This window comes from Periophthalmus magnuspinnatus, chromosome 15 (assembly GCF_009829125.3).
Source record: "Periophthalmus magnuspinnatus isolate fPerMag1 chromosome 15, fPerMag1.2.pri, whole genome shotgun sequence".
In the NCBI taxonomy this organism is placed as follows: domain Eukaryota; kingdom Metazoa; phylum Chordata; class Actinopteri; order Gobiiformes; family Gobiidae; genus Periophthalmus; species Periophthalmus magnuspinnatus.
Genome location: NC_047140.1, coordinates 4,795,002 through 4,820,266, shown reverse-complemented (window position 1 = coordinate 4,820,266; position 25,265 = coordinate 4,795,002). Strand labels below are relative to the sequence as shown.

Here is a 25,265-nt window from a genome sequence, read left to right as displayed (position 1 = left end):
CAATGACAGCTTCCTCAGACTGGCTTTAATTGGGACTTGGAACTATCTGGGCAGTGGGTTTAGTCATGCAATTGTGGCCATGTTTTGTAACCTCAGTAAATGTACTACTTTAACCTGTCTGTTTTTGTTTATACAGTTTATTAGTGAAATATTATAATCTTGACCTGGGAACTATTATAAGTTGACTGAAAAACATACACTTTTTAACTTTTTGTGGGTCTTTTTTATTGCAGTCCTTACATTTAAACATACTTAAGTGGCTGTTTACCATCATTAAAGCTGGTACTGTGCAAGTTTAAGTGTAAATTGTAACGTTATGGATGTCAAAAGGATCAAAAATCAGACACTAATCACTGCTAAAACTAGTATAGAAACCAGATACTCATTTGAGCAGTTTGAGCAGGTGAAATTTTAGTATCGTGACAACACTATTTAGCGTGTTTAAAATATATTTTTGCACTTGTAATCTATGTACTTTTTATTTTCATACCAAATGATTGTGCTTTATTTGTCACTAAAACAAACACAGTGATGTGGATTACAGCTTAAGCCTCTATTTTGCAGTCCGTGTATATCACAAGATAACAGATATATTTAGCGTGTAATGAATAGTAGTACAGTAACATTAGCCAGCTGCATGCTCTCTAAATGTTGAATGGGGGCCCTTGAACTCCATCCTAAACTGCTGCTGCCCCCCAGTGGTGAGCTGAGGTAGTGCACGTTGATCCTCATGTTTTCCCACTGAAAGAGGCTTACACTTTCTGACACGGGCATGAATTCGTTTACCATATATGGTCTTCCTCTGTTGCTGTGGCATCCTTTTGTTACGTCCTCTGGGTATGTTTGTGATCATTCAGTGGCACGTGTCTCCCCTTTCACCTTGTGCACACCGTATATAACAGAAAATCATACACGCAGATTGTTTTTCTAAGCATTGAGTCATACCCAAAAATGCATTTGTGTTGTAGGGTTGACAAAAGTGTAGAGATCATATACTAAAAGCAATATTGAAACTAAATACCCATTTGAGCAAGAAATTTGAGGTTTCCACAGTTTTAGTGTTATTTTAGGCTTTATTGGAACAGGTACAAGTACAAGAGCTCATAGTAACATAAAGAAAACACTATTGTTTTGTATTTGAAATTTACATTCTGTTACTAAAAAAGGAGCATGTTTTATCCTAATTGTGATATTGAGTCAATTCCTAGAGATAGATATGTTTTATGTGATACTGTAGAGGATTATAGCCAAAGGAACAACATGGAAACACCAGGAAATCCAAATAAGACTCATGTCTGTGGAGACGAAAGCTGCTCAGATCTGAAATGTAACCATTTAAGTAAAGGGAATAATAAGTCAAATGTAAGTTTTTAAAAATCACATTACATAAACCTACTACATATTTACACAGTTACATTTTTAAGTCACAATATTGTCTGTACTTATGTAAGGTTATTGCACATGTCCAAATACTTTTTACAACTTTTATAGTAGTAGTAGTACAGCCATAACATAGGCATCTACTAGTTCTTTGTGTAACATCAAATAGTCTAATCTGAGCGGGTTCAAAGCCGCTTTTATCCCATGTGTAGATCCCCAGACGTTGATTGATAAAACACACCAGCCTCATGCAGTATTGGGCCACGTGACAGACAGGGACTAGCCAAGATCCTGCCAGCTTGAATGGGGGAGGACTATGTGTGTGTCTGTGTGTGTGTGTGGGTGGGGTTGTGGTGGTGGTGTGGGACTGGTGGTGTGTGTGGGGGGGGGTCTGTTCTGAATGAGCATCTGGCTGTAAGACACGTGTGCAGAGTTAAAGGGATTTTCTCTCAGTGCACATGGATGTACCGTACTCTATGTAGGCAGAGACATCCATTCACAAATAGGTCATATGTGTGAGCTGCGTGGCGGGGTTTGCATAGTGTGTTCAGTCGTGCTGTAAGGAAACTGGATGAAAACGTGGTAGATGGTAAATAGTCACATTTTTATACAGCGCTTTTCCACCTTCAAGGCACTCAATGCACTTTACATCAAGGAACCACTCACAGATTCATACACCAATGTACACAGACACTGGGGGCGAGGTGGCTTAAATGTCTTGCCCAAGGAAACAACACCAACATTCATCTGTGGGAGCTAGAGTGGCACCACCAACTTCTCCGTCACTGGATCTGATCGCTCGACCAATGATGTTTATGTCGAGATTCAAACCGCCAAACTTCTGATCAGTTGACAAACACCAAGCTACTGTCGCCCGTGTCATTTTTATACAAGTTGTTATGTCAGTGCTTTCACAATACTATCATTTCAAACTTGATTTTTATACTAATGAATACTCTATACCACTTTCAACACCACTATGATAAAAACGCACATTTTAAGCACTTTAATAATAATATTCTTTTTAATGTTTCCATGTGGTCTCTCTCACTATACCACTAGTTCAGTACAGTAGTATTAACACTGTCCCGTCCACCTCACTCCCCTCATCAGGACAAACCGATCTCAATCTTCGCTGCTGCCGCCCCCGACCTCTGGAAATCACTCCCACAATCCACCAGCTCAGGCTCACTGCAGCACTTCACTACTCATCACTACTAAAAACTCGCCTGTTCAATCTGACATTTCCTCCATGATTTCTACTGTCGTCTTTTTCTACTGTTTTTTCATTGTTTGTAAAGTGTCTTTGAGTGTCCAAAAAATCTGATGTATTATTATTGTTATTATTAGCATTAGACATAGATCAAGACCACTGTTCCCTCTAAGCTGCGTGCGTGCGCAATTGCGCACTGCTGACAATGTCCGCGCACAGAAAATCTGTGGTGCGCACAAAAAAAATCGAACCGGAGTTGAAAATAAAATAAACACACAGCAATTCATTCTGCGCTATTTTTCCACGTGAGTCAGTGAGTGTGACCGGGGACGAGCTGCTACAGACAATTATGTGATTCACAGACGTATCTGCGCAGCTTATCCACGTCATTGACAGGCTCCTCATGCGCCGCTACCAGAGTTTTAGCCGATGTGGAGTGAAGACTCGCTAATGATGCTAATGATGCTAATGATGCTAAAGATGCTAATGATGCTAAGTGTTTAACACCTTAACGTTCCGACGGCCCGCCCTCGGGCGCACTGTTACGCATTGTCTTGTAGCAGTTTTGCGTTTTAAACATGACGAAACGGACAAAACAAAGGAAGTACGCGACCGAGGACACTGTGGATGTTTGTACAAGTTAAACTAGAGCCATCTCGGACCCGGAGCGGTTCGTGGAACCGAGTGAAGGTCTCATGGTGGACTCAGGAGCAGAGGACCTTATGTACTGATGGATTGGATGCTGTTCCTGATCAGTAAGCGTGGTTTATTCTGCTGTTGACTTAATTGTGGGTCAAATATATCATGCGTATCATGTACAGTGTGTTCTTAGTTTCCAGTGTGTGCTTGTTTACATTTTGAAGTGTGTGTGTGTTTGTTCACTGTTTGCAGTGTGTGGTTTGTAAATTTATATTTATTTTGACCCATACCACTTGTTTTGAATATATTTTATATACAAATACACATTATATATATTGTGTTTTGATTTGATATATAAATGTACAGTAATAGAGCAGCTGGGTGTGCAGATACAGATTCCTCTCAGTGTGTATTGGTCATTGACTGTCACTAGTTTATGAGTTGTAAAAATCAAGCAAAAGCTTCACACAATGGCTTATACTCATAATACAAGTCAGAGCTTTATCATAAAAATGTTAAGTGTGTTTTCAACATTGGAGTTTACAGTTGTCTTGGTTTGGTTGGAAGCTCATGTTTTGCCATAGTTAAAATTAAATATTTATACTTCCAATAGCATTAACATACTACACAGGTCATGAGCAAGATTTTTGTCATTTTCATCGTATAAGTGGCTAAAGCACTTAATTAAAAGTCTTATAACAGAAATGTAAATGCTGTAATTTGATTCTTTTAATAAACCATTTAACTTGGATGGATGTGATGCAGCATGACCACAGTGCACACGTCTGATGTCGCTCACACTGGTCCATGGGACGCTCAGGGAGTTTGTGTGTTTGCTCAGACTCGTGAAAAATTTGAGGGAACATTGATCAAGACCACTCTAAAACTATTCAGGAACAGTCCGATTTTGTCCTGTTTATGTGATGTTTTTTCAGTATTAATACCTGCACAAATGGGTATTTAGTTTTGATATTAGTTTTATCATTGAGGAGCATCTAATGTTGTCTCTAGCACCTGAGTTAAGAATGATATCTGTGTGATGAATCTATGTTACGGTATCCAGTATTTTCTATATGTACATTCAAATCAGGTATAGAGTATTCAGTTAGTACAGGGCTTTAACAATGTTTTCTATAAAGTTTACACACTGGCATACTTACATTATAATTATCCTGTCTAAGTTTACTGTCATCTCAATTTTACCCATAAGCCTCTTTGCTTGTACTTTATTCTCCAGTTCTATAAGATTTTGGTGTCATCTGGCCCCCTCTAGTGGTGATAATGCATATTGCAGTGTAGTGTGCCTTACCAAAGCACATTTATCCTAATCCTGAGTAATAAATGGCTAAAAAGGTTTACAGCAGCTGATAAAAAATGAAGGTGATTTAGAGCAAAATTACAAATAGACAAAAATACCACTGCATATAGTATGTTATTTTTTATTGCTTATTTGTCAGAAATACAAACTCACTTACAAAAGAAAAGATGATTTGTACCAGATTTAGCTACATTTTATTACAATTACATTATAAAATCAATTTAGTTCATCATTAAGGTACAATACAGTGTCACCATTATACCTTAAAAGAAAAGGCCAACGGAGCAAAGGCCCAAGATCTTTTTGGATCTGTGCAGTTTGGGAGTAGTTTGTTCAGAACAGAGTTTAATCAAGTTTTCCAATGGAGGTACAGCTGCAGTGTTAATCATTTTGAATAGGTATTGTCCAGTTTTGTGCCAACTATAGTGTTAACAATCTTTACTCAAATTCCCAATGCTATACTCTATAAATGCATTGTTTTGTTTCTGCATTTGTTTATACACATACTAATATACTGTCCAAAATGAACGTTGTCTAATTATATTTTGTGTGCTCAGGCTTTCCACTTCTGCTTTGTATAGCAGACAGTAGTCGATAATAGAATGGTGCATTATGGGGGACTTGTAAACAGTAAGTTTGCTCCAATCTCTGTAAACAAGAGTCACAAAGGCCATGGGAACAACAATAGTTTAGTCACCTGACCAGCCAGAACCACACGCTTTGACAAAACTTTACAAAGACGACTGGATCTGGAGCTGAGTCAACAATCAAAACACCAAAGCTTACTTATCTCAGGTAAAATTAAGTTATATATTTGTTCTGAACATGAGAGGACACGTTTTTCTGCATTTGAGAGGATATTGACCCCCTATTGTCCGGTTCCAGACCCTTCAGGAATCAATCAGAATGTATAAGGGACTGGACTCAAGCAAACAATTTAGTAAAACTTAGGCAGCTTATCAAATTATCAAATCTTTCTGTGTGGAGTTTGCTTGTTCTCTCTGTGTCTGATTGTTTCTTTCAGCCTAAAACATGCACAAAACATGGCAAAGCTCACTGCTGCTGACAAACCACAGAAACTTACTGTTAGTCATGTCCTTTACCTTAACCTTAGTACCATTTTCAGCTTGCAGTTTCCTTGCTCAGAGGATTTGACCTCTTTGAGCTTAACAGCATTTTTCACTTGTTGGACGTATCCCAGAATACTTCATTTTGTGACCGGATTATTTCTGGCCCTGCTTTAGTTTCATTTCAGTTTTTCATCACAGCTTAATCCCTCTACTAGTTTTTGTCTGTTAGATGAGTGAAAAAGGCTCATAGAAAAGAACTGACCGCGGACAGCAAGGTAAATCTGTTTGGGGATGTATTTTTCGGATTAGAGCTAGTGCGATTTTGCGTATTTTAGAGTGGACATTTTGCTGACAGACGCATTCAGGAGGAGAGGGACAAAGCAGCAGACTACATTTTAAATAAAAATTCAGCATTTTTGAGAACAGGAATTCAAGATTTTTTGGCATTTTTGAGTGGGAATATCACATCAGCCAAAATGATTCCACCCAAATTACTCATCTATCGCCGGACGCACAATGAAATCAACCTGGAATCCCCCAAAGAACACTGGAGGAGGAAGAAGTCCTGCTCAGATCTTTACCAAAATGGCTACCGAATTAGGCAAAAGGAACAAAGACGAGCCCCTCTATGCACATCGCTAATGTCCTGCATGCGTGTCCTGAGTAACTGGGGTAAAGTATTTTCAGATACCAATGCTTCAAATGCCAAATACTTCAGTTCATTTGAGTTTTAATAGCTGTTTCCTTATCAAAAACGTATCTAGAGATGTGTTTTGGTTTCATCAGTTACACACTTTTGAGTAGTCTTACGTATTATATGTCAGTTTCTCTTCAAGTGACTCTTTTTTCACAGTTTAAAGCAGCATTATGAAACCTTAGTGCATGGATATGTGAGCAGATCTGACTAAACGTAATGTAACTTTGCCTGGTCATCTGCTTGCATCCAGGGAAATTAGTTAAAAGCAAAGAGTAACATCTCCATGGCGCCCTGCAGTCGAACTGAAATCTCAGTTTGAACAGACGCAAACATAGATGCATATACCAATTTTTGAAGTACTGTAACTTCCTCCACACACACCAAAATACTGTGTCTTATTCTGCATAAAAACTGCTAACCCTGTAGTTTAAATCTGCACAAACATGTTCTCAAACGTCTCTGTATCCAACATGTTTTTGTGCAGATTAAAACATGAACTTGCTCAGAATGTCCCGTGTCCGTGTACTATTTTTGTGCGTCGTATTGTTCGTTTGAGAAGAATCCGTGTTATGCTCCGCACATGCAAACAGACATGGGATAACACATGCAGCGTGGGATCAGCGCTGTTATGTAAAAAGACATGAGGCAGGTGTTGCTTTGTTTGATAATCCCCCGGTGCAGCCCGCCACCAGCAAAAGTAGGGCGTCCTTAACTTCTCTTACTAATGGAATGTCTAAATAAACTTCGGAGCCAAAAGTGCCCTCTAAAAGTGTGGCCTCGGTGAAAGAGCTGTGTTTGAATGTCATGCTTGTGTAATTGTTTCATAGCTAATCCTGTGTTGTTTCTCTGTCTGTTTTGTCACAGGTTTGAGGTTTCTGAGAGCGCTACGGTTGATACAGTTCTCCGAAATCTTACAGTTTTTGAATATCTTGAAAACGAGGTAAGTATACATGGGTTTTGTATTGAGGTCCAAAAGTGCAGTGTTTTTTTGGCCACAGTTTTGACCTTTTTATTAATACGATAGATTACAGGCCTGTATAACTTAACTTAACTATTTATCTATCTATTATTTATTCTATCATTGTCATTTTTTTTTTTTTTACTTTACTTATAAGAACAATAAAATAAAACACATGAAACAATACAATAATAATTAACATGACAACAAGACATACATACCCAAAACATAAAGGGAACACAAAGGGAACTCTTTCATTCTCTGTGTCACTCACATCTAAAGTTAAGGCCTGTCCCTTTTTTATTACAAACTTTCGATATTAAATTATAAATCAGATGAATTGTTCTGTCTTTTCTGTCTAGCAATTCCATCAAGCTGGTGAACCTGTGTTCCATCTTCATAAGCACATGGCTCACAGCGGCGGGCTTCATCCACCTGGTGAGTGCTCACGTTGGATTATGAGACTCTGTTTGTTCTTTGAGCTGGACTGAGGTCCTCAGACTGAGCAGGAAGTCACCCATAGGCTGCTTTTTGTTGGGTGGTGTAATCAAAATAAAAGGTGGCTAGACTATATAATACATTTCTTTATTTTTTTCCCTTTCAAAAATGTTATGAAAAAATAGGTTGCCTTCAAATGTACTCCTGGACCAATCATGCTTTCTTTCTTTCTTTATTTTTGTCTAAATGAAACATCCACAGAATAAAAAGTGTATGTGTCATTCATGGATCTATAATAAGAATGCCATTTTAGGATTTTAAATCAAATATTTTTAGCCCACAGATGTTCTAGGCTAATCTGTTCAGTTTTGTGTCAATTGTAATTAAAACACAGGTTAAGTGTTATCTGACATTGGCTTCTCTAGACTTAAACCTTCTGGTGATAATCATTATTTATAAATGCTTAATGCAAGTGATGCTTATTCACCACTAGATGGCAGCCATTGACCTTTATATAGAAGAAACAGCCTCTGCTTAACACATGAATACTACACATTTTGCACAGACGTTTTGAGTTCTTTTGACTACAGTGTTTCCCAGTATCAGAGGAGTCTATTTTTTACCCCCATAGTCCCCTTAATTATACAAATGACACTTTATGCTTCTAGTGTTGTCAAAAACATGAATAAGTATCTATATTTCATTTATTTATTCAGTGCTTTTTTGATCATCAGGGGGCAATAAGTGACATTTATACTCAAAAAATAATCCAAATAAATTCAAATATGTATCACTTTTACCACCACAGTCTCAGTAAAAACCTGTGGGAAACACATCTACACTATTACCTAATCATTCCTGTTTCTGTTATAGGTGGAAAACTCAGGAGATCCTTGGGAAAATTTCCAAAATTCCCAGTCTCTTTCCTATTGGGAATGTGTGTACCTGCTGATGGTGACCATGTCCACTGTGGGCTACGGGGATGTCTATGCAAAAACCACCCTGGGACGCCTCTTCATGGTCTTCTTCATCCTGGGCGGTTTGGTAAAAATACTATTGTTTTTAAATCCCTTACCCTCTGTTCCTTCTGCCCAAACCCTGCCTGACCCCATCTGTACACTTAAAATAGGACAAATATGCTAAGTATTTAAACGTAGAAGTAATGTAATTCAAATGTTGTGTAAATACTGTTATGATTTTATTCTGAAATTTAACGTTAGCCCAGTTTATAATGAACCTATCGTGTCTTGTGTGTAATCTTTGACCTTTTCCCTTACTCCCTCTCGTGTCAGCCTTATACATGTCTGAATACACTATTACGCTACTCTGTTAAAATGTGGTTACTATTTTGTAGAAGCAGTTGCGGTTTCAGGACCTCCCTTCTCCCGTGTCTCCTCCCACTTTTCCAACAAACACAGGAGCAGGCAGATGATGCTTAGGCCCACCTGACTGTTACCATAGCGACCGCAGCCTCCCCAGCAGCTTTCCACTTTCTTTGCATCTGTAGATAAGTTGTGTTCAAATTGTGCAAGGATGAAATGTGAGATGGAGGGTTTAACGTTATGGTTGCTAAAGAGGCACGATGTTGATGGACAAGTCATTCATCCAGGAGGCGTCCTTCAGACTGAAAGTGACCTCCGCATGGCAGTCCAAATGTATCAAATGGATGAACACTCTCCAGACGACTAACTGTGAAACATTTACTATAGTTACTGGTAAATAAATAGAAATAAGTCACATGAATCCACAATCTTAGTTAGCATGTTTATTGTACAACCAAAGCTGTTTGAATAACGACACCAGCCAAGTTTATTACTAAGAGTCATGACTTTATGTTTAGTTTTATGAGAATAGACCCATTAATTCAAATTACACTGGTCTTATATTGTGGCAAATCTCATATATATTGCATTATTCACTCCATATTTGTTGTCCCTGGGGCTGAGTGACAAAGATGTGGCTGCTAATCTGTGCCAGTATCCACTAATCCATCCAATCCACTTATTATTATTTATTTATATAGCACATTTTATAAACTATGTATCTAAAGTGCTGCAAAGAAAAAGATTAAAACAAGCAAATGAACACTTGCTCTACCAGCGCTCATAAAAAAAATAAAACTCTAAAATAATAAGTGTAAAAAGTAATAAAATAAATAAATAAAACAATAAAAGTCACTAGTCACAGGCCAAACCTTGCAGCTTTAGAAGGCAGGAGTGGCGTTTGGATGTCTTGCGATTGTAGATATTGTCCATTTGGTGCTCCTCAGTGTAGGGACCAGTCTCAGATTTATTTACTTTTAAGCATTTTGAACTTCTGAGTGCCTTGTTTTTTTCATCTTTGTATTTGAGGCAGGTCAAAACCAAAACCACAGAATTCTGCCTCACCCTCCATCTCCGTTTCAGCCTTTAGCTCCATATAAAGTTTGAATTTGAACACTGCGTTTACCCTGGTACTGTTCATGCCTGAATTCTTAAGACTAAACTTTTCCTGTGTGATGACCTCCAGCTGTGTGGACATGTCCCGTGCAGTTGCCATAGTGATAGATGGCATGCTTCCTGTGCGCTGAGAGCTCTGGAAGTCTTTAGGCCTCTCTCTGGCTGCTTCCTATCAGCAGCAGTGCTTGAATAATGACTCCGGGCTGGAGGGATTCTACAGCCAGGGATCCTATCAAAGTCACGTCATTTAACTTGCTGCTGGAGATGCATAGGCTCTTACCGAGCATGACTCAAGTTTGCTTTTATGAGAGCACAGATGTATGGCTCTACTGTAAGTGTGGAGAATCAGTGTAAGCTAACAGCACTGTCAATGCACATTATGAAAAGTCATTCCTTCACTCATAGGTCATTAGAAGCATGGTGGGATCTCAGGCTCTGCGTCTGTGCAAAATGCATCCAGCTCATTTTCCAAGCCCAGCAAATGAGTCTTAATGTGTTTTGCAGCTGTGGAACATCAGGTAGGCCTATTCAAATCCACCTGCTCCAGGTTCTGTGTTTGTTGGACAAAACATGGCACTTAGGTTTGATTACTATTGGAGTATAAAAGGACTAAGATCTCAGGTGCAGCTGCAGATTGGAGATGTTAAGAATGTCACTTAACACTGGGGCTTAACAAATTGAACACAGCGCTCTCTTTGCTTTCCGTATGGCTGTCTCCTGACTCGCATACTAACAAAGCAAAGTGGCTTTTCTTTAAACCCGCCGCTGTGCAGCGTACTAGTCTCTTCTTCTGTCTCCTATCTTCTCCTTAGGCCATGTTTGCCAGCTACGTCCCTGAAATCATAGAGTTAATAGGAAACCGCAAGAAATATGGTGGTTCCTATAGTGCGGTTAATGGGAGAAAGTAAGTATTCCAGACGGTTCTGCTGTTTTTATGTGTGCAGTAGAACCCTCTCTGCATGCCTTTTTCTTTCTTTCTGTTCCATGCATGTAGGCCATGTTTGCTCGCTACGTGCCAGAAATTGCTGCTCTCATCCTTAATCGGAAGAAATACGGAGGGAGTTATAACTCGACACGAGGCAGAAAGTAAGTGTGATCCAGACAAGGTGTGGTTGTGTGACTCTGCACCCCCATAGAGGGGTCTAATTCAACAGAACAGTAAAGAGCTGTAACTCTTAAAGTCACACTGCGTGACTGGAGACCTTGGCCATTAGGACCACATGCCCATATCTGCTCTCATCCTCTGTCCACCTCTCTCTCTCTCCTCATCCCCTGCTTTTCCCCACACATTTGTGTTGCCTTTCTTTGCCTTTAACATCCTATGATGCGCTTTTATTGGAAATTAGAGCTTTCATGACTACATTTCCGTTCAAATATAAAAATAATCTAATCAAATGCTAAACAAACAAACGTCATGAAAGCCCTACTCTCCACATTTAAACAAAATAATAGACCTATTGTTTCTTCTGCAAGTGCATTATTATTGGTGATCTTTGACTTCATCAATCTCAATGAGCATTGCAGGACATTTTGCTTTCTTGTTTCTTTTGGCATGCCTTTGTTTTGCTTGATTTAAGCTTTCTGTTATTTCCACTGTTAGCTGCGCTCCTAGCATGTGTCCCAGTGATCTGCAGACTTTTTCATAGACTGCGCTCTCATGAAAAAGCGTTCTCCCCGTGTCCGCTCGGCCATCGCACCATCACTGCCTGACACGACTCTGGCCCTGATCTTCAGTCAGCTCCCACACCCTGAATGCTGGATGCCTCGCTCCCCATTGGAGGCTCTCAAATGCTTATGGCTTGCTCTGCTTGCTTTGGCTCTGTCGATGCTTGCTTTGGGTCTTGTGCTTGTGTCGTGGTGTGCGAAAGTCTGTCTGAAACAATGTCTTTGTCGATGTGTTTAAGTGAAAGTAGTTTTTGTCAAGTGTACGCAGCTGTCATGATGTTTATACAAGATAAATATGGAGTGCTTTTGTCTTTTTATAGCTCAAACTGATATTCAGAATGTGTCGTAGAGTTATAGTCCAAGTCTCTGTCTGCTCCTCTGACACAGATGAGATGTTAAAGGCTCTGGACTGGATTTGTCCTGTCTTCAAAAAGCTTTGAAAAACAGAACTAGCTCTTATCTTAATACATTTGCAGCATCCTAATTATTCACTATGAGGAGTTTATGGGTGTTTTTCACAACTAACAACACACACTCCTGGTTCACAAAGGATAAAAATGACTTATTAGTGGATGCAGGCAGCACACAGCTCATGTTGATGTACAGTTTTATAATACAATACATAGGCAAAGAACAATAAAACACCAAGATATCCTGTCTAAATAGTATTAAATGCCAGGGAGAAGAGGTGCTGACACAGAAAAAGCTCTGTCAAATCTGGTTGTGAGTCTGACCTCTGACCTCTGGGTGAAGTATAGGACTGCAGTAATTCCCTCAAACAAAAAGGACCCATAGAGTGCAGACATTGCCTAGAACATGATTTAAATTGTATCACTTATATTGATTTTAAGGTGAACTAAACCTGCTTCTTCTGAAAATTCACACTCGTTTGTGCTTGGTTGAGTTTGTCATTCACTCAGGGATGGGTCTATGTTTTGAAAGTTTCAAAAATATATACCTGAATGATATAACAGATGGTCACAGGGTTAGATTACGATTACATTTTATATCGAAAAAACACTCGCCCGATATCCTGTCTATCTTCCTGTACCATTTCTGGAATTCATTTCTGACTTTCCGGGAGTCGTGAGCAAAACCTCTTTGTTTGATAATGGCTGCCGTCAGCGAGATAAGACGGATGAGATGTTATGTTTGGCCGCTGACCTGAGCCCGGGCGTGCGGAGGGGCGCTGAGCGAAGCCCCTGTCAAAACTGTGTACGCCTCCCTCCCGCACACTTTATTTTCTCCATCCACACTCTGCTCCCAAGACAAAGCACGCACATCTGGCAGCGATCAGAACTTTAGCCGCTAAATACACAGATTACAAAGAGCACTCATATGTGTACGAGTCTGAGGAGATCAGAGTCGACACGAGCACCACTGCTGTGTCATGCGGTCGCGTCGTGAATTTGTCTGTAAAAAGAGTGGAAATGAGATTAGGAGATTACACGTTTGGGCTTGATTACTCAGCGCGCAAACAGTGAGGTCACGATTCAAGTCAAAGTGCACTTTTTGGTGCATCCTCTTCTGTCGGTGTCAGTTGGATTGGTGAAGTAAAGGTGGAAGAAGTACAAATAGAGGAGCAAAAGTGCAAAAGTATCACATGGACGTTTGATTTGTGTACTTGGAGTGAACTAGGAAAAGCATGCAGATTATGACGAAAGAGTTGAGCATAATGAATCTTGATGGTAGGAATGTCACAGTATCAAATTTTAACATTATGATTATGATAAAAAATACACTCAAAGACCAAACAACATGATATCTTGAATTTTATATTTAAATTTGTTTGTAAATAGCCACGTCCCAAAACACTTTCCATTTAGTTGTACTATTTAGAGTCTATATTAAGTAAAATTATACATTTGTCTTCTAAAATGAGTAAACAATTATTAATTTTTAGTTATCAATCATCCAAATGGTTTTTATATAGTACTTTTCCACCTTCAAGCGACTTTACATTAAGGAACCACTCACACATTCACACACACACATTTATACACCAGTGCACACAGACACTGGTGGCGATGTGGGTTAAGTGTTTTGCAGAAGGACACAACAACAGCATTCATATGTGAGAGCTGGAATCGCACCGCAAACCTGTGGGTCAGTGGATTTAACCGGTCTACCAATTATGTTTTATGTCGAGATCGGGATTTGAACCATCAACTCTCGGATCAGTGGACAAACGCTTGACTACGCCCTTAACAAATAATAAATTAATCTCGAAACCTCTAATTTAGATAAACCGCTTTAGCCAATATTGATCTGAAGACATAGTAAAATAAAGCTTTTTCCAAAATCCATAATGTAGTACAGTACTGTAAAAGTATTTATATTTATCAAATGTATCCTCCCATGTTGCCACTTGTACTGTACCATGTTCCATTCTACTGCAGACGTCAGCGCAGTCTCTGGCTCACCTACAGCTGAACTTTGACACGCACCTTTTGAACCAGACGTCCACACTCTGGGACTCTCTGATGGTTTCCAAAGTGCAGAGTTGGGCAGGGCAGCCAAAAATATACTATAAAGAGAAGTGATTTGACTAATACTAAGCGAGGGAATAATAATTAGGCCTAATATCTGATTCAGTTTGTGTAATCTGACAAACAAAACTTGAAATAGTACACAGATTATTTCATTGTAAACATCCAGACATCCAGGAATGGGTGACAGTGGCTCAGTTGGTAGAGTTTGTTCCCTGATTTTACTTATATATCACATTTAAAATACAACTTCACACAAAAGCTACACAAAACAGACAAAAAAATATAACACATAGGTAAAGGAAAAACAATAAAACACCAGCATATCCTTTGGTTGACGGTTCAGGTCAGATCCACTGATCCACAGGTTGGAGGTGCGATTCCAGCTCCCAAAAATGAATTTTGTCGTCGTGTTCTTAGGCAAGAAGGAAGTGAATGTCTAGAACGTGGAAAAGCGCTATATAAAAATGTGATATTATCAAGGAAAAACAAAGTCGAGCTGTTTAACCTTAAGAAAAGTGTGAAGTTTGATCAAAAGTTCCACTCATTGTAAAGTTGCACTACATAATATTTCCGGTGGAGGATCTGCCAACTTTGTCCTGCAATCTAATGTGTATAGTATTTAAAAGAGAAGGTCAGAGCTGAGGATTAGCACAGTGGAAGTCCATGTTCCCGAGGTTTGAGCTGTGGTCCATTTGCTGTGTTCTCCTGGTGCCTCCTGGGATGTCCTCCGCTGCATGGTCTGTGTGCATGCTCTTTTACCCCTTAGACTTTGTGTTTTTGGATTCTTGTGTGTGGGTTTCTGGAGTGGTTTATTTTGTGTTGATTTAAAAATGTCAGACAATGAGAATAAAATGTGTTACCTGCTGTTGTTACTTTCACTGTGGATTCTGAACAAGAAATATAGCACGTAGGGAACAATATATTTAAAACATCTGAAGTTTTCCTCTTCTGAAATGAAAGATGTGTCTTGTCTTTTCATTCCACTCTGTCCATTTGTCAGTGTTTGTTAGGGCGGCGACTGACCGTTATTTTAGGCAAGGCAAGTTTATTTTTATAGCACAATTGCTACACAAAGTAATTCAAAGTGCTTTACAGAATAAGAAGGACATTAAAATCACAGTATAAACAAATCAGAACATAAATAATAATGAGAGAAGAGTGCAGAATAAAACCCTTTCAGTCGTATGCACAGATAAACAGAACAGTTTTAAACATTGTCAAAGTAGAGGCCTGTCTCACATCTTCAGGAAAACTGTTCCAGGTTTTAGCTGCATAAAACTGAAACGCTTATTCCCCATGTTTAGTCCTGGTTTAGTCCTGGTTTAGATCTGGTTTAGTCCTGGTTTAGTCCTGGTTTAGTCCCAGTTTAGTCCCAGTTTAGTCCCAATTTAGTCCCAGTTTAGTCCCGGTTTAGTCCCAGTTTAGTCCCAGTTTAGTCCCGGTTTAGTCCTGATTTAGTCCCGGTTTAGTCCTGGTTTAATTCCCAGTTTAGTCCTGATTTAGTCCCAGTTTAATCCCGGTTTAGTCCTGATTTAGTCCCAGTTTAATCCCAGTTTAGTCCTGATTTAGTCCCAGTTTAATCCCGGTTTAGCACCAGTTTAGTCCTGGTTTAGTTCCAGTTTCGTCCCGGTTTAGTCCTGGTTTAGTCCCAGTTCAGTCCCAGTTTAGTCCTGGTTTAGTCCCAGTTTAGTCCTGGTTTAGTCCTGGTTTAGTCCTGGTTTAGTCCCAGTTCAGTCCCAGTTTAGTCCTGGTTTAGTCCCAGTTTAGTCCTGGTTTAGTCCCAGTTTAGTCCTGGTTTAGTCCCAGTTTAGTCCTGGTTTAGTCCCAATTTAGTCCTGGTTCAACCACAGGAGCCAGTGCAGAGACCTGAGCAGCAGTCGACTCATCAGCCTTTTTTTTTTCTGTTAGTCAAATGATCATTCCAGTAGATTGAAATTTTTTAAATATATATTTTAACCTTGACAAGATGAAGAATATTTACAAAAGTGTACTGATCACAGTCTTAATATGTTGTTGTTCTTTTTAACATTTTGATTGAATAATGCCACAGTTCTTTTTGTGTTTTAGAGTCTACATGATCCAGATGAAATCACAATTATCAATACAATTACAGTTATTTTAATAGTCCAAAGAATCATTGCAGCTCTACTGTTATTCACCAACGTTTTACACAAATTAACCCACTATATATCCGATTTTAGCTGCAAAATTTCCCATATTCTCCACTGAAATGAATGGGATTCTCGCTTAACCAGAAGTGCCACCACAAAGAAAGTGCGGTTTAGTTGTATTTACGGCAAAAGTGAGCGGGGTTGAATAAGGTCAATAGGAAAGACTGAACTGAATGTTTACAACTTACTATCCCTGGAGTTAAGATTCATTCATTCTTGATTCATGTAATAGTTGAAAAGTTCCCACCAATGCTAGTTACACTCTCTATGTTCAAAATAAGCTCTGTGAATTGAATCTTTCAGAAATAGATCCCAAACCTAGTCACAATACTTGGGTAAAATGGAACATAGACAACATCTGTGACCACCATTTTGTCCCACAGCATCTCACGTTTCCAAACCGCCCCATACGTTTCAGGCGCCTACTGTTAAAGGTTAATGTCTTCTCCAGGCTTAAACTCCTCCTTCTATAAGAGCTCCAAAATGAATCCAAGTACATGTGTCACAACAAATCAAGCCTCATGATACATACTCACATGTGACCGCAGAGGGTAACTTAATCTGCCCGGTGCCCATAAGTGCAGAGTGGTCCGGTAGCCAAGCCGCTCAGAAGTCAAGTGGCTCTATTGTGTCAGTCGGAGGTGGATTAGACCAATGTCATCGTGGGGTTTGGATAACGAGGCTTTCTTCAGAGTGTCCCATCAAATTCATGTCAGTAAGAGTTTTACTTAAGTTTACGTGAGATAATGTTTATGTGGGAGCTGAAGTCCATGTCTTGATTGTCTCCCGTTGGATCTCATTGGTGCGGTGCAGGGAAAGGACAAAAGTATCGAAAATCAGATACTAATCGATGCTAAAATGAGTATCGAAACTGGATACTCAAAGGCCTGTCACGATAACAGGTCTTGAAGAAGGATGAATTGCTGAAGAAATTATAGAAATCCCCAAAAACTTTTCTAATATGGTTAAAAATATGAACTGCAGTGAATAAATAGCAGAATGAAACACTTTAGTAATCAGTTTGTATCAATAATGAGTCAAAGTGTTTGTTCATTCAACCGTCCACAGCTCAGATATCATCAGAGAAACAGAAAAATAACAAAGTACAAAGAAAAAGTACCACCGCTAAATATTAACCTCCCAAAAATATTATTCCATTGACTATATACTGAACGATAAGTCGATATAGTAATTATCATGACAACGCTAGATACTCATTAGAGCAGGTATCGATACTAAAAAAGTCACATTAACAGGACAGAATTGAACCTTTCCTGAATAACTTTAGAAACATCTTGAGTTCAATAGCAATTTTTGAAAAGCATTTTGAAAAATTGCCAAACAGTGTTTTTCTTTTTGTTGCCATCTTCTAGACATATTGGCAATGACAATAATGTTTTGGAAATAATACTATACTAGGAGGAAACTTTGAGACTCTAATTACTTTTTCGAATGGTATTCATTTATTTTAACAAGTATAAGACACTCTTTAAATATAAGACACATAGACTAGTATACGTACATGGACCACTATGGAACCTACTGGACGACTGAGGGATTACACAGATATAAAACCGCAAAGAAAGTACTACCATTTAATGTTGAAAATGATATCAGAGTGTTTTTTATCATCATCGTTGCATCAGAATCAGTATTGAATCTCAGGTCTATTCCCTTGTGTCGAAATCAACTTTGAAATTTTAGTATCGTGACAACACCGTAAAGGACACAACCTCATGTGCGAAGTCTTGCAGTCTGACGGAGCTGTAATGAGTCCAGCGCTGTGCCGACCTGCGCCAAACTCACTGCTGATTTATAACGCTCTCCTGTCACACACTTTTAGCAGAGCTGTGTTTAAGGGCATGAGAATATTGACGTACATGTCTTTGTCAACATCCATTCTGTCCACACAACAGCGGTTTGGCCCAGAGGAGCGTTTCTATAGCGAGCGCATGACAGTCCAGCCGCTGTGGCTTCTGTAATTATATCTTACATTTTCTAAAGTGGTTCGGAGTTGAGTGTTTGATTGCACTTGTCGTACACTTTCATTTCATGGGGGAAAATGTTCACTTTTATGGCAAGAATCATATAATTCAGTTCCTTGTTTGGCCTGAAGAAATGTTTTCTGACAGTTGGATGTTTTTCCCTTCTACATTTAGTTGGATTTCTGAGTGCTTTGGTTTAACTGATTATCTTTGGGAGGCATGCCAGCGTCCGCACTGATTTATGTTGCACACTCAAGCTGATTTCTTCCCCCTTCCAGGCACATAGTGGTCTGTGGTCATATCACCCTCGAAAGCGTCTCCAACTTCCTCAAAGACTTCCTACACAAGGACAGGGATGATGTCAATGTAGAAATTGTTTTTCTCCATAAGTAAGTTCATCTTTTCCTTTGCAGCGTTTGTAGTATGAGCCCTAGAGTTCTCTGCACACAGGAGGCCACACTAACCCTCTGTACTCATCTGCACTCAGTATTTCCCCTAATCTTGAGCTGGAAGCCTTGTTCAAACGCCATTTTACACAAGTCGAGTTCTACCAGGGATCTGTCCTCAACCCCCACGATCTGGCCCGAGTCAAGGTACATTACAGATCCATCAGGAGCCTCTGTAATGGGCAGCAGATAAACTAAAGCTATAACATTATTACTCCTGTGTGCATAGATCGAATCTGCCGACGCTTGCTTAATCTTGGCAAACAAATACTGTGCAGACCCTGATGCTGAAGATGCCTCCAACATCATGAGGTTAGTTTCTTCTACTTCTGTTTACTGTAAAACCTATTTAAGGTGTTGTGGTTATTTGTCCTAATGTGAACTATTCAATATGGATTTTAGGGTCATCTCAATCAAGAACTACCATCCGAAAATCAGAATAATCACACAGATGCTGCAGTACCACAATAAGGTAAAGTTGTGTGGTGCATGTGACCTATCAGCCTTAATGCAGGTAAATACAATGGAGATTATAAACTGGGGTCACATCACATGGACACTATCATAATAAATCCAACTCACCAGTCTGCAGTACTGAAAGAATCCATTAGATGGCGACAAGCTCTTTGGATGAGACACTGCAGACAGTTGTATGGTATCTCTTGAGCTCAAAACTACTACAGTACTATTCTTTGAAACTTGCATAAAAACAAACTGCATAAACTCCTTGTAACTGATTTGTAAATAAGACAATGTTAATTCTAATAATAATAATAATAATAATAATTAAAAACCCACCTTAATGAAATGGCCTAACCTTAACTTTCATACAGTTGTGGTATATAACAATGTAATGTTGCAAGAATAAAATACTGACTCAAATCCTCTAAGGATCTGAAGTGACGAAATGTCTTCTTTACACTAATACAATAGGACAGTTATGTGTGTACTTGTGTGACCTCTGCTTTCTCTGTGATGAAGGCCCATCTGCTGAACATTCCGAGTTGGAACTGGAAGGAGGGTGACGATGCTATCTGCCTGGCAGAGCTCAAGGCTGGCTTCATCGCCCAGAGCTGCCTGGCCCAGGGCCTGTCCACGATGCTGGCCAACCTCTTCTCCATGCGCTCCTTCATCGAGGTAAGGCTCCGGATCAAATCCACTCAGAGGACTTTGCACACAGGTTTATCACATTTACTTTTTGGAACAGTGACATAATAACCCTGTATATGCGGCTTAAGTGCATTAAGTAAGTACGTGCTTACAGCTGGAATAGATCTCCTCACGCACTCTCACTGAAGAATCCTGACATCTTTGTTTAAAAAAAGGCCTCGCTTGCCGTGTGCTCAGTCACACTGGCACATCATATTTTACTGTGACATTTCATATGGAATCTGTTCAGTGTTTTGTGGTTTCAAATTGAAGAGGTGCTTGCTTCCATCAAAGAGCTGTTCTCATGTCATAAACATGATGGATCGCCTTATAATGACCAGGCTCATGTTGAGGCCGGAACATCTGCAGACCACATTTCCCTGTTTTTTCTCCTCTCCCTATCTCTCTCTCTCCCGCTCTGTCACTGTTGCACTCTGTTCTTTATCAGATCGAAGAGGACACGTGGCAGAAGTACTACCTTGAAGGAGTGGCTAATGAGATGTACACCGAGTATCTGTCCAGTGCCTTTGTAGGGCTCTCCTTCCCTACTATTTGTGAGTAAGTATCGGGTAGCAGATCACCCGCATCATGAGGAAGTGAATCAGATGTGGTCAGAGGTCATCAGTGAAAGAGCGTAATGTAAACTGTATCTAATCATTGTGTTTTCCAGGCTGTGCTATGTGAAGCTGAAGCTGTTACTTATCGCTATTGAATACAAGTCGGAGCAGAGAGAGAGCAGGTTTGTACTGCAGCTTGTTCAAATGCGGCCAATTTTATCACATTTGTAGTAGCTTTATAAGAACCCTTAAATCCATCCATACCTCTGCCAAGGTATAGCACTACTTATTTATCCTCTTTGCACAAGTCTAAATGCTATTACAGCCATAAACAGTTTGGCTACGACCATGAAACACAAGTGCCAAAACATTGTTAATGGCCATGGCTGTTTTGTCTATAAAATGTAAATAGTTGGTTTAACTGGAAATCCAATACCCTTGATGGAGGTAACTTTGACTCCGACCAGGAACACATTCAAAGTAGCACAGTAACTCCAGATATATTGTACAGTGCAGGTGCAGCCCCATAGACGCCAGACCAAGTAAGAGACCGTTTTGATTCTGAAAAAGGGAATACACAATTGGCTGCACCCTTCCATATGTCATGTGTTCCTGACTTCTCCCAATGTGATTTAACTGTGTCCCTGTGGAGTCCAACTAACGTCAGTGTCTGATCACCGATAACAACATGGAGACTCTTTTTCAGTAATCTCAATTGCCAAATCCCACTCACCCTGTCCCGTTCACTTGTGTCAAATGTATTTGTTCACTGATGATTTCCATAGTAACATGATGTCACTAACTTTACTTCTGATTAAATCATTTTTGTAAATATAACCGTAGCTATTGCTGACAAATGTTGAGTTTTAGGATTAGTACAATGTTATTACTATTGAAAACCATTTGTGTACAGTGGTGTTACATTCTAAAACATACAGATAGACCTTGGCCACACTATCCTTTCCATTATGTTAATGCTAACTGTTTGATTTGAGATCTTTTCTTGTTGTTTGCAGAAGCCGAAAGCGGTATGCCCTCTACCTTATCTTACTTCCAAAGTTCCACCCAATCTCCACCACTTTAACGCTTCTGACTTTGGGAGTTTCCCCAAGGATATTTTTCCAAACACTATCTCACAGGCCTCTTTTTTCTAACTTTTTATGGTGTCCCTTGTGCTTTAATGCACTAACTTCTTTGCAGGCAGAGAGAGGATAGATAAATTGGATGTGTTTGTAGAAGTGCTGTTTCTTTGTCGTCGCTGTTGTCGGTGTACCAAGGCCAAACGTTCACCCTCTTCATATCTACCTGTTTTTGATCTTTTTTGTTTTGTCCTTTGCCAGTCCTTTGCTGACTTTATTTCTCTCACTTTCAGTTCTTTTTCAGTGTCGTTCAGTTCTTCCCTTAGCTTTATTTGGAGATGAATCCGACTTTTGCTGTCTAACTAATGATTCTTTGAAATATACATGGTGGTGCTGAATTGGGATCAACATCTCTCAGAGCGCACATGTGGAGTGGACAAACGGATAATCTCTTTTACCTCATCATTTACATAAAGACCTACTATCTGCTGTAGCTGCAGGCACTGGAGACTATAGCATGTCTTTTTTATGTTTTCCATTCACCACAGCACCTCACCACTCCTCTGTCATCCATTTCACACATTAGGAAAGGCATGAAATTGTTGGATTTGGATAGCAATTTGTTTATCCAAAATTTAAATTTATAAATCACAGGTTACAAAATCCACGAGTGGGCCACTGTTCATTTTGATATCCCACCCCATGTCCTCCATGTTCTCCATGTTCTCCATGTTCTCCATGTTCTACACTTCTCCACGTTCTCCACATGTCCATCTGTGCATGTGTGTGTGCCTTGTGTGTGTGCCTTGTGTGTGTGTCTGACAGTGTGTGGAAGCGTGCGTGCCTCTACATAGTTCATCTCTGTACATCTCCGCCCCGTGTCAGCCATGCTCGTTTGTCTCTCGAGTAGATGTCCTTAAGTGAGGTCACTTCCTGTCAGTTTGGTGTTTAAGAAACAATCCAACTGCACAGAAGTTACTGCAACCGTCTGCATCTACGTACCTGTCCCTTTAACTGTACTGCAGTGGCTATGCCTTTCTGTTGGACTGTCCTCATGCTGTTTGCTAACTGCATGCTAACACTTTCACATGAGGTGTTTGGTGCTTGCTTTGTTGCTCATAATATGAGGTTTGGATGCTGCTGTTGCCCACTTTGCACCCAACTGAAGAACACGCCTTGTCTCTATAAACCTGAAAATCTCAGATTTGGGCAGCAATGTTTGTGACAATGGAGTTGATTTGTTTTTGTTCTTTTCACTGAAGTGCATGCTAAACACATGTTCAACTGTGGGGGCCATTCAATCTGACGGAATGATACACTAATTTACTTGTGCAGTGAGGATCACAATCAGGCCTGCATGAACACTGCAGTTTCACAATAACCCCATGTGCACATGGATTCAATTGCTCCCTTAATGTTCTTGTCTATTAACTATCTGTCTATTAACAAAGTAACCTTCTCCAAAGCCCAGAGGAAAGACTAATGGAAACTACCCAAAACAAACTCACATCAGGATTATTCAGGACAAAAAAAAAAGATTAAATAATGAAAAGCATAACTGACACAATTACATTTTCTTGTGCAATATAATTCTCAAATTGTTAAAATGTAACAGCAGCGACATGCAGCTGCTCTGGCTTTCCTCTGGGCGGGCGTTGTTGTAGGAGTGTGACCCTAAAGGTTTGTGGGCTCAATGTTCCACACTCACATCATTGATGACTGTTGCCACAGGTAACCATTAATGAGGCGTGTGTGTGTGTGTGTGTGTGTGTGAGTGTCCAGGACGTGTGTATACCTCGTCCAATCTGTCTCCGTCTAATTAATGGGGAATGATACAGCCAGTTAACACATTGTACGATCATATGAAACTGTTCTGGAGATGTACTTTTTATATTTAGTTACTCTAGGTCTCAAAATGGTTCGTTAGCTCATTATAACCTGAATACAGTGATTTAACATCTATAATTATTGATATAGATGGACAGCTGTTGGTGTTGTTAAACCAGCCACTTGTGTCTGTTCATTCCCATGACCTGGCTGTCGAATACTAACCAAACCAACCATATATATCTGTATTGCAACGCAGCCATTCTGTAAAACATATTTGAATGAGACTCCAAGAGCTCCATAGCCATAATTTTAATTCTTTCTGCCGTCATCGCCCAGACTTTTATCTGTGTCCCTGTGTCAGGACTGTCTCAAAGAATTAAAATTCAATGTGCTTCCATATTGTTGTACATTCTGACCATCATGTGAGTAACATGTGCAAATTGACACGAATGAAACATAGCAGGTCAGGTGAAACCCTCCAAATGTCTGTGTACCATTCCTCTTGATTAGCATGTTGTGTTAGCCGCAGCGTTTGTATTCTAATAATAAGGAGTACTATGTTTCTATTTGTTTGATTACCCAGCATCCTTATTAACCCGGGCAACCACGTGAAGATGCAGGAGGGAACGCTAGGATTCTTTATCGCCAGTGACGCCAAAGAAGTAAAAAGGTAACGCGCGTACATCACAGAAAATAATGCTCAAAACATGCCGTAATTATGAAAGTAAGACTAAACACCTAAACTTCGCCCACGGGACAGTACCTGGAGAAGTAAAGAGAGTGAGCGACCTGGCTGTAATCAGGACAGTGGTTTGTGATGTCACCAACAACTCGAAATTGGATTTAGGTGTTTTTGACCAGAAAGCTGCAAATTTACCTAGTTTGAAATTAACAAAAAATGACTAGGAACAGTAGATAATGCTTTTACACCTTGTACACAGTTTAGTAGCAAAAACAGTTGAGTGTTTAGTTCCACTTTAACGACAGGATGTCATGCCACAACATCTCGTGAGACAAAATTGCTACAAGATTCAGACTGGACAAAAAACAAGCTAAGTGTTGGCAAGTTACACCTCTTGTGTGCCTCTAGCAGTGCCACAATTACTAACAAAAATGTTTGAATTACGTCAAATTCTCGCAAACCCAATCTCGTATCTCGTTCCACCCCTAGTAAATATAATCTTTTTGTATTTTTAGAGCATTTTATTACTGCAAAGCTTGTCACGACGACATCAGCGACCCAAAAAGGATCAAGAAATGCGGCTGCAAACGACGTGAGTACTCTCCTCCGGCTCTGTCCCCCCTCTCTCCCCTTCACACCCAAACCTAACCCTGACCTTAGACAATACAACTGCTTATTACTGAACTTGTTTATGTCATATCATTGTTCTTCTTAACTGTAGCACTGTCTATAAAAGGTAATATCATGAAGTATCCATTTACAAATCAATGCTTGGCTGTGGAAAATTGAACTGGTTGTAAATGTAACTCCTTAAATGCATATTACTTATAGGTAGTTTAGGTTGATTTTTATGTCTGTCTCTCATCGATGGACGTTGTGTTCTTGTTTTCTTCCCCAAAAAGAGTTGAATTTAAAATGACAGTTCCATTACAGTAATGGAAGACTGAATCTATGTCCTGTCCTGTCCTATTCTCTTCTGTTTTGTTTTTTTTATTATTTATCTGTTTCTTTACAACCAGTGACACACTTTTTTCCTTCCCTGCTGCCATTGGAAAACA

At 39.6% G+C, this 25,265-nt stretch overlaps 1 protein-coding gene across 18 annotated transcripts in view; it reads left to right on the top strand.

Annotated features, from left to right (window-relative positions):
- The window catches only part of kcnma1a (potassium large conductance calcium-activated channel, subfamily M, alpha member 1a), a 293,601-nt gene that overhangs the window by 169,538 nt on the left and 98,798 nt on the right, over window positions 1-25,265 (top strand). For 13 of the 18 annotated variants that reach the window (XR_008648957.1, XM_033979258.2, XM_033979249.2 and 10 more), the window contains exons 6-19: window positions 7,182-7,257; window positions 7,638-7,713; window positions 8,587-8,757; window positions 10,964-11,055; window positions 18,743-18,853; window positions 18,952-19,057; window positions 19,140-19,222; window positions 19,313-19,382; window positions 19,892-20,047; window positions 20,508-20,617; window positions 20,730-20,798; window positions 21,633-21,644; window positions 24,109-24,195; window positions 24,723-24,799. Coding sequence is in view for 17 of the 18 variants with exons in the window: in XM_033979258.2 (XP_033835149.1) it covers window positions 7,182-7,257; window positions 7,638-7,713; window positions 8,587-8,757; window positions 10,964-11,055; window positions 18,743-18,853; window positions 18,952-19,057; window positions 19,140-19,222; window positions 19,313-19,382; window positions 19,892-20,047; window positions 20,508-20,617; window positions 20,730-20,798; window positions 21,633-21,644; window positions 24,109-24,195; window positions 24,723-24,799 (1,296 nt within the window). In the remaining variant the exon portion in view is untranslated. The remainder of the gene's footprint in view (window positions 1-7,181; window positions 7,258-7,637; window positions 7,714-8,586; window positions 8,758-10,963; window positions 11,056-18,742; window positions 18,854-18,951; window positions 19,058-19,139; window positions 19,223-19,312; window positions 19,383-19,891; window positions 20,048-20,507; window positions 20,618-20,729; window positions 20,799-21,632; window positions 21,645-24,108; window positions 24,196-24,722; window positions 24,800-25,265) is intronic. The other 5 variants (XM_033979262.2, XM_055227007.1, XM_055226999.1 and 2 more) reach the window with 1 other exon arrangement.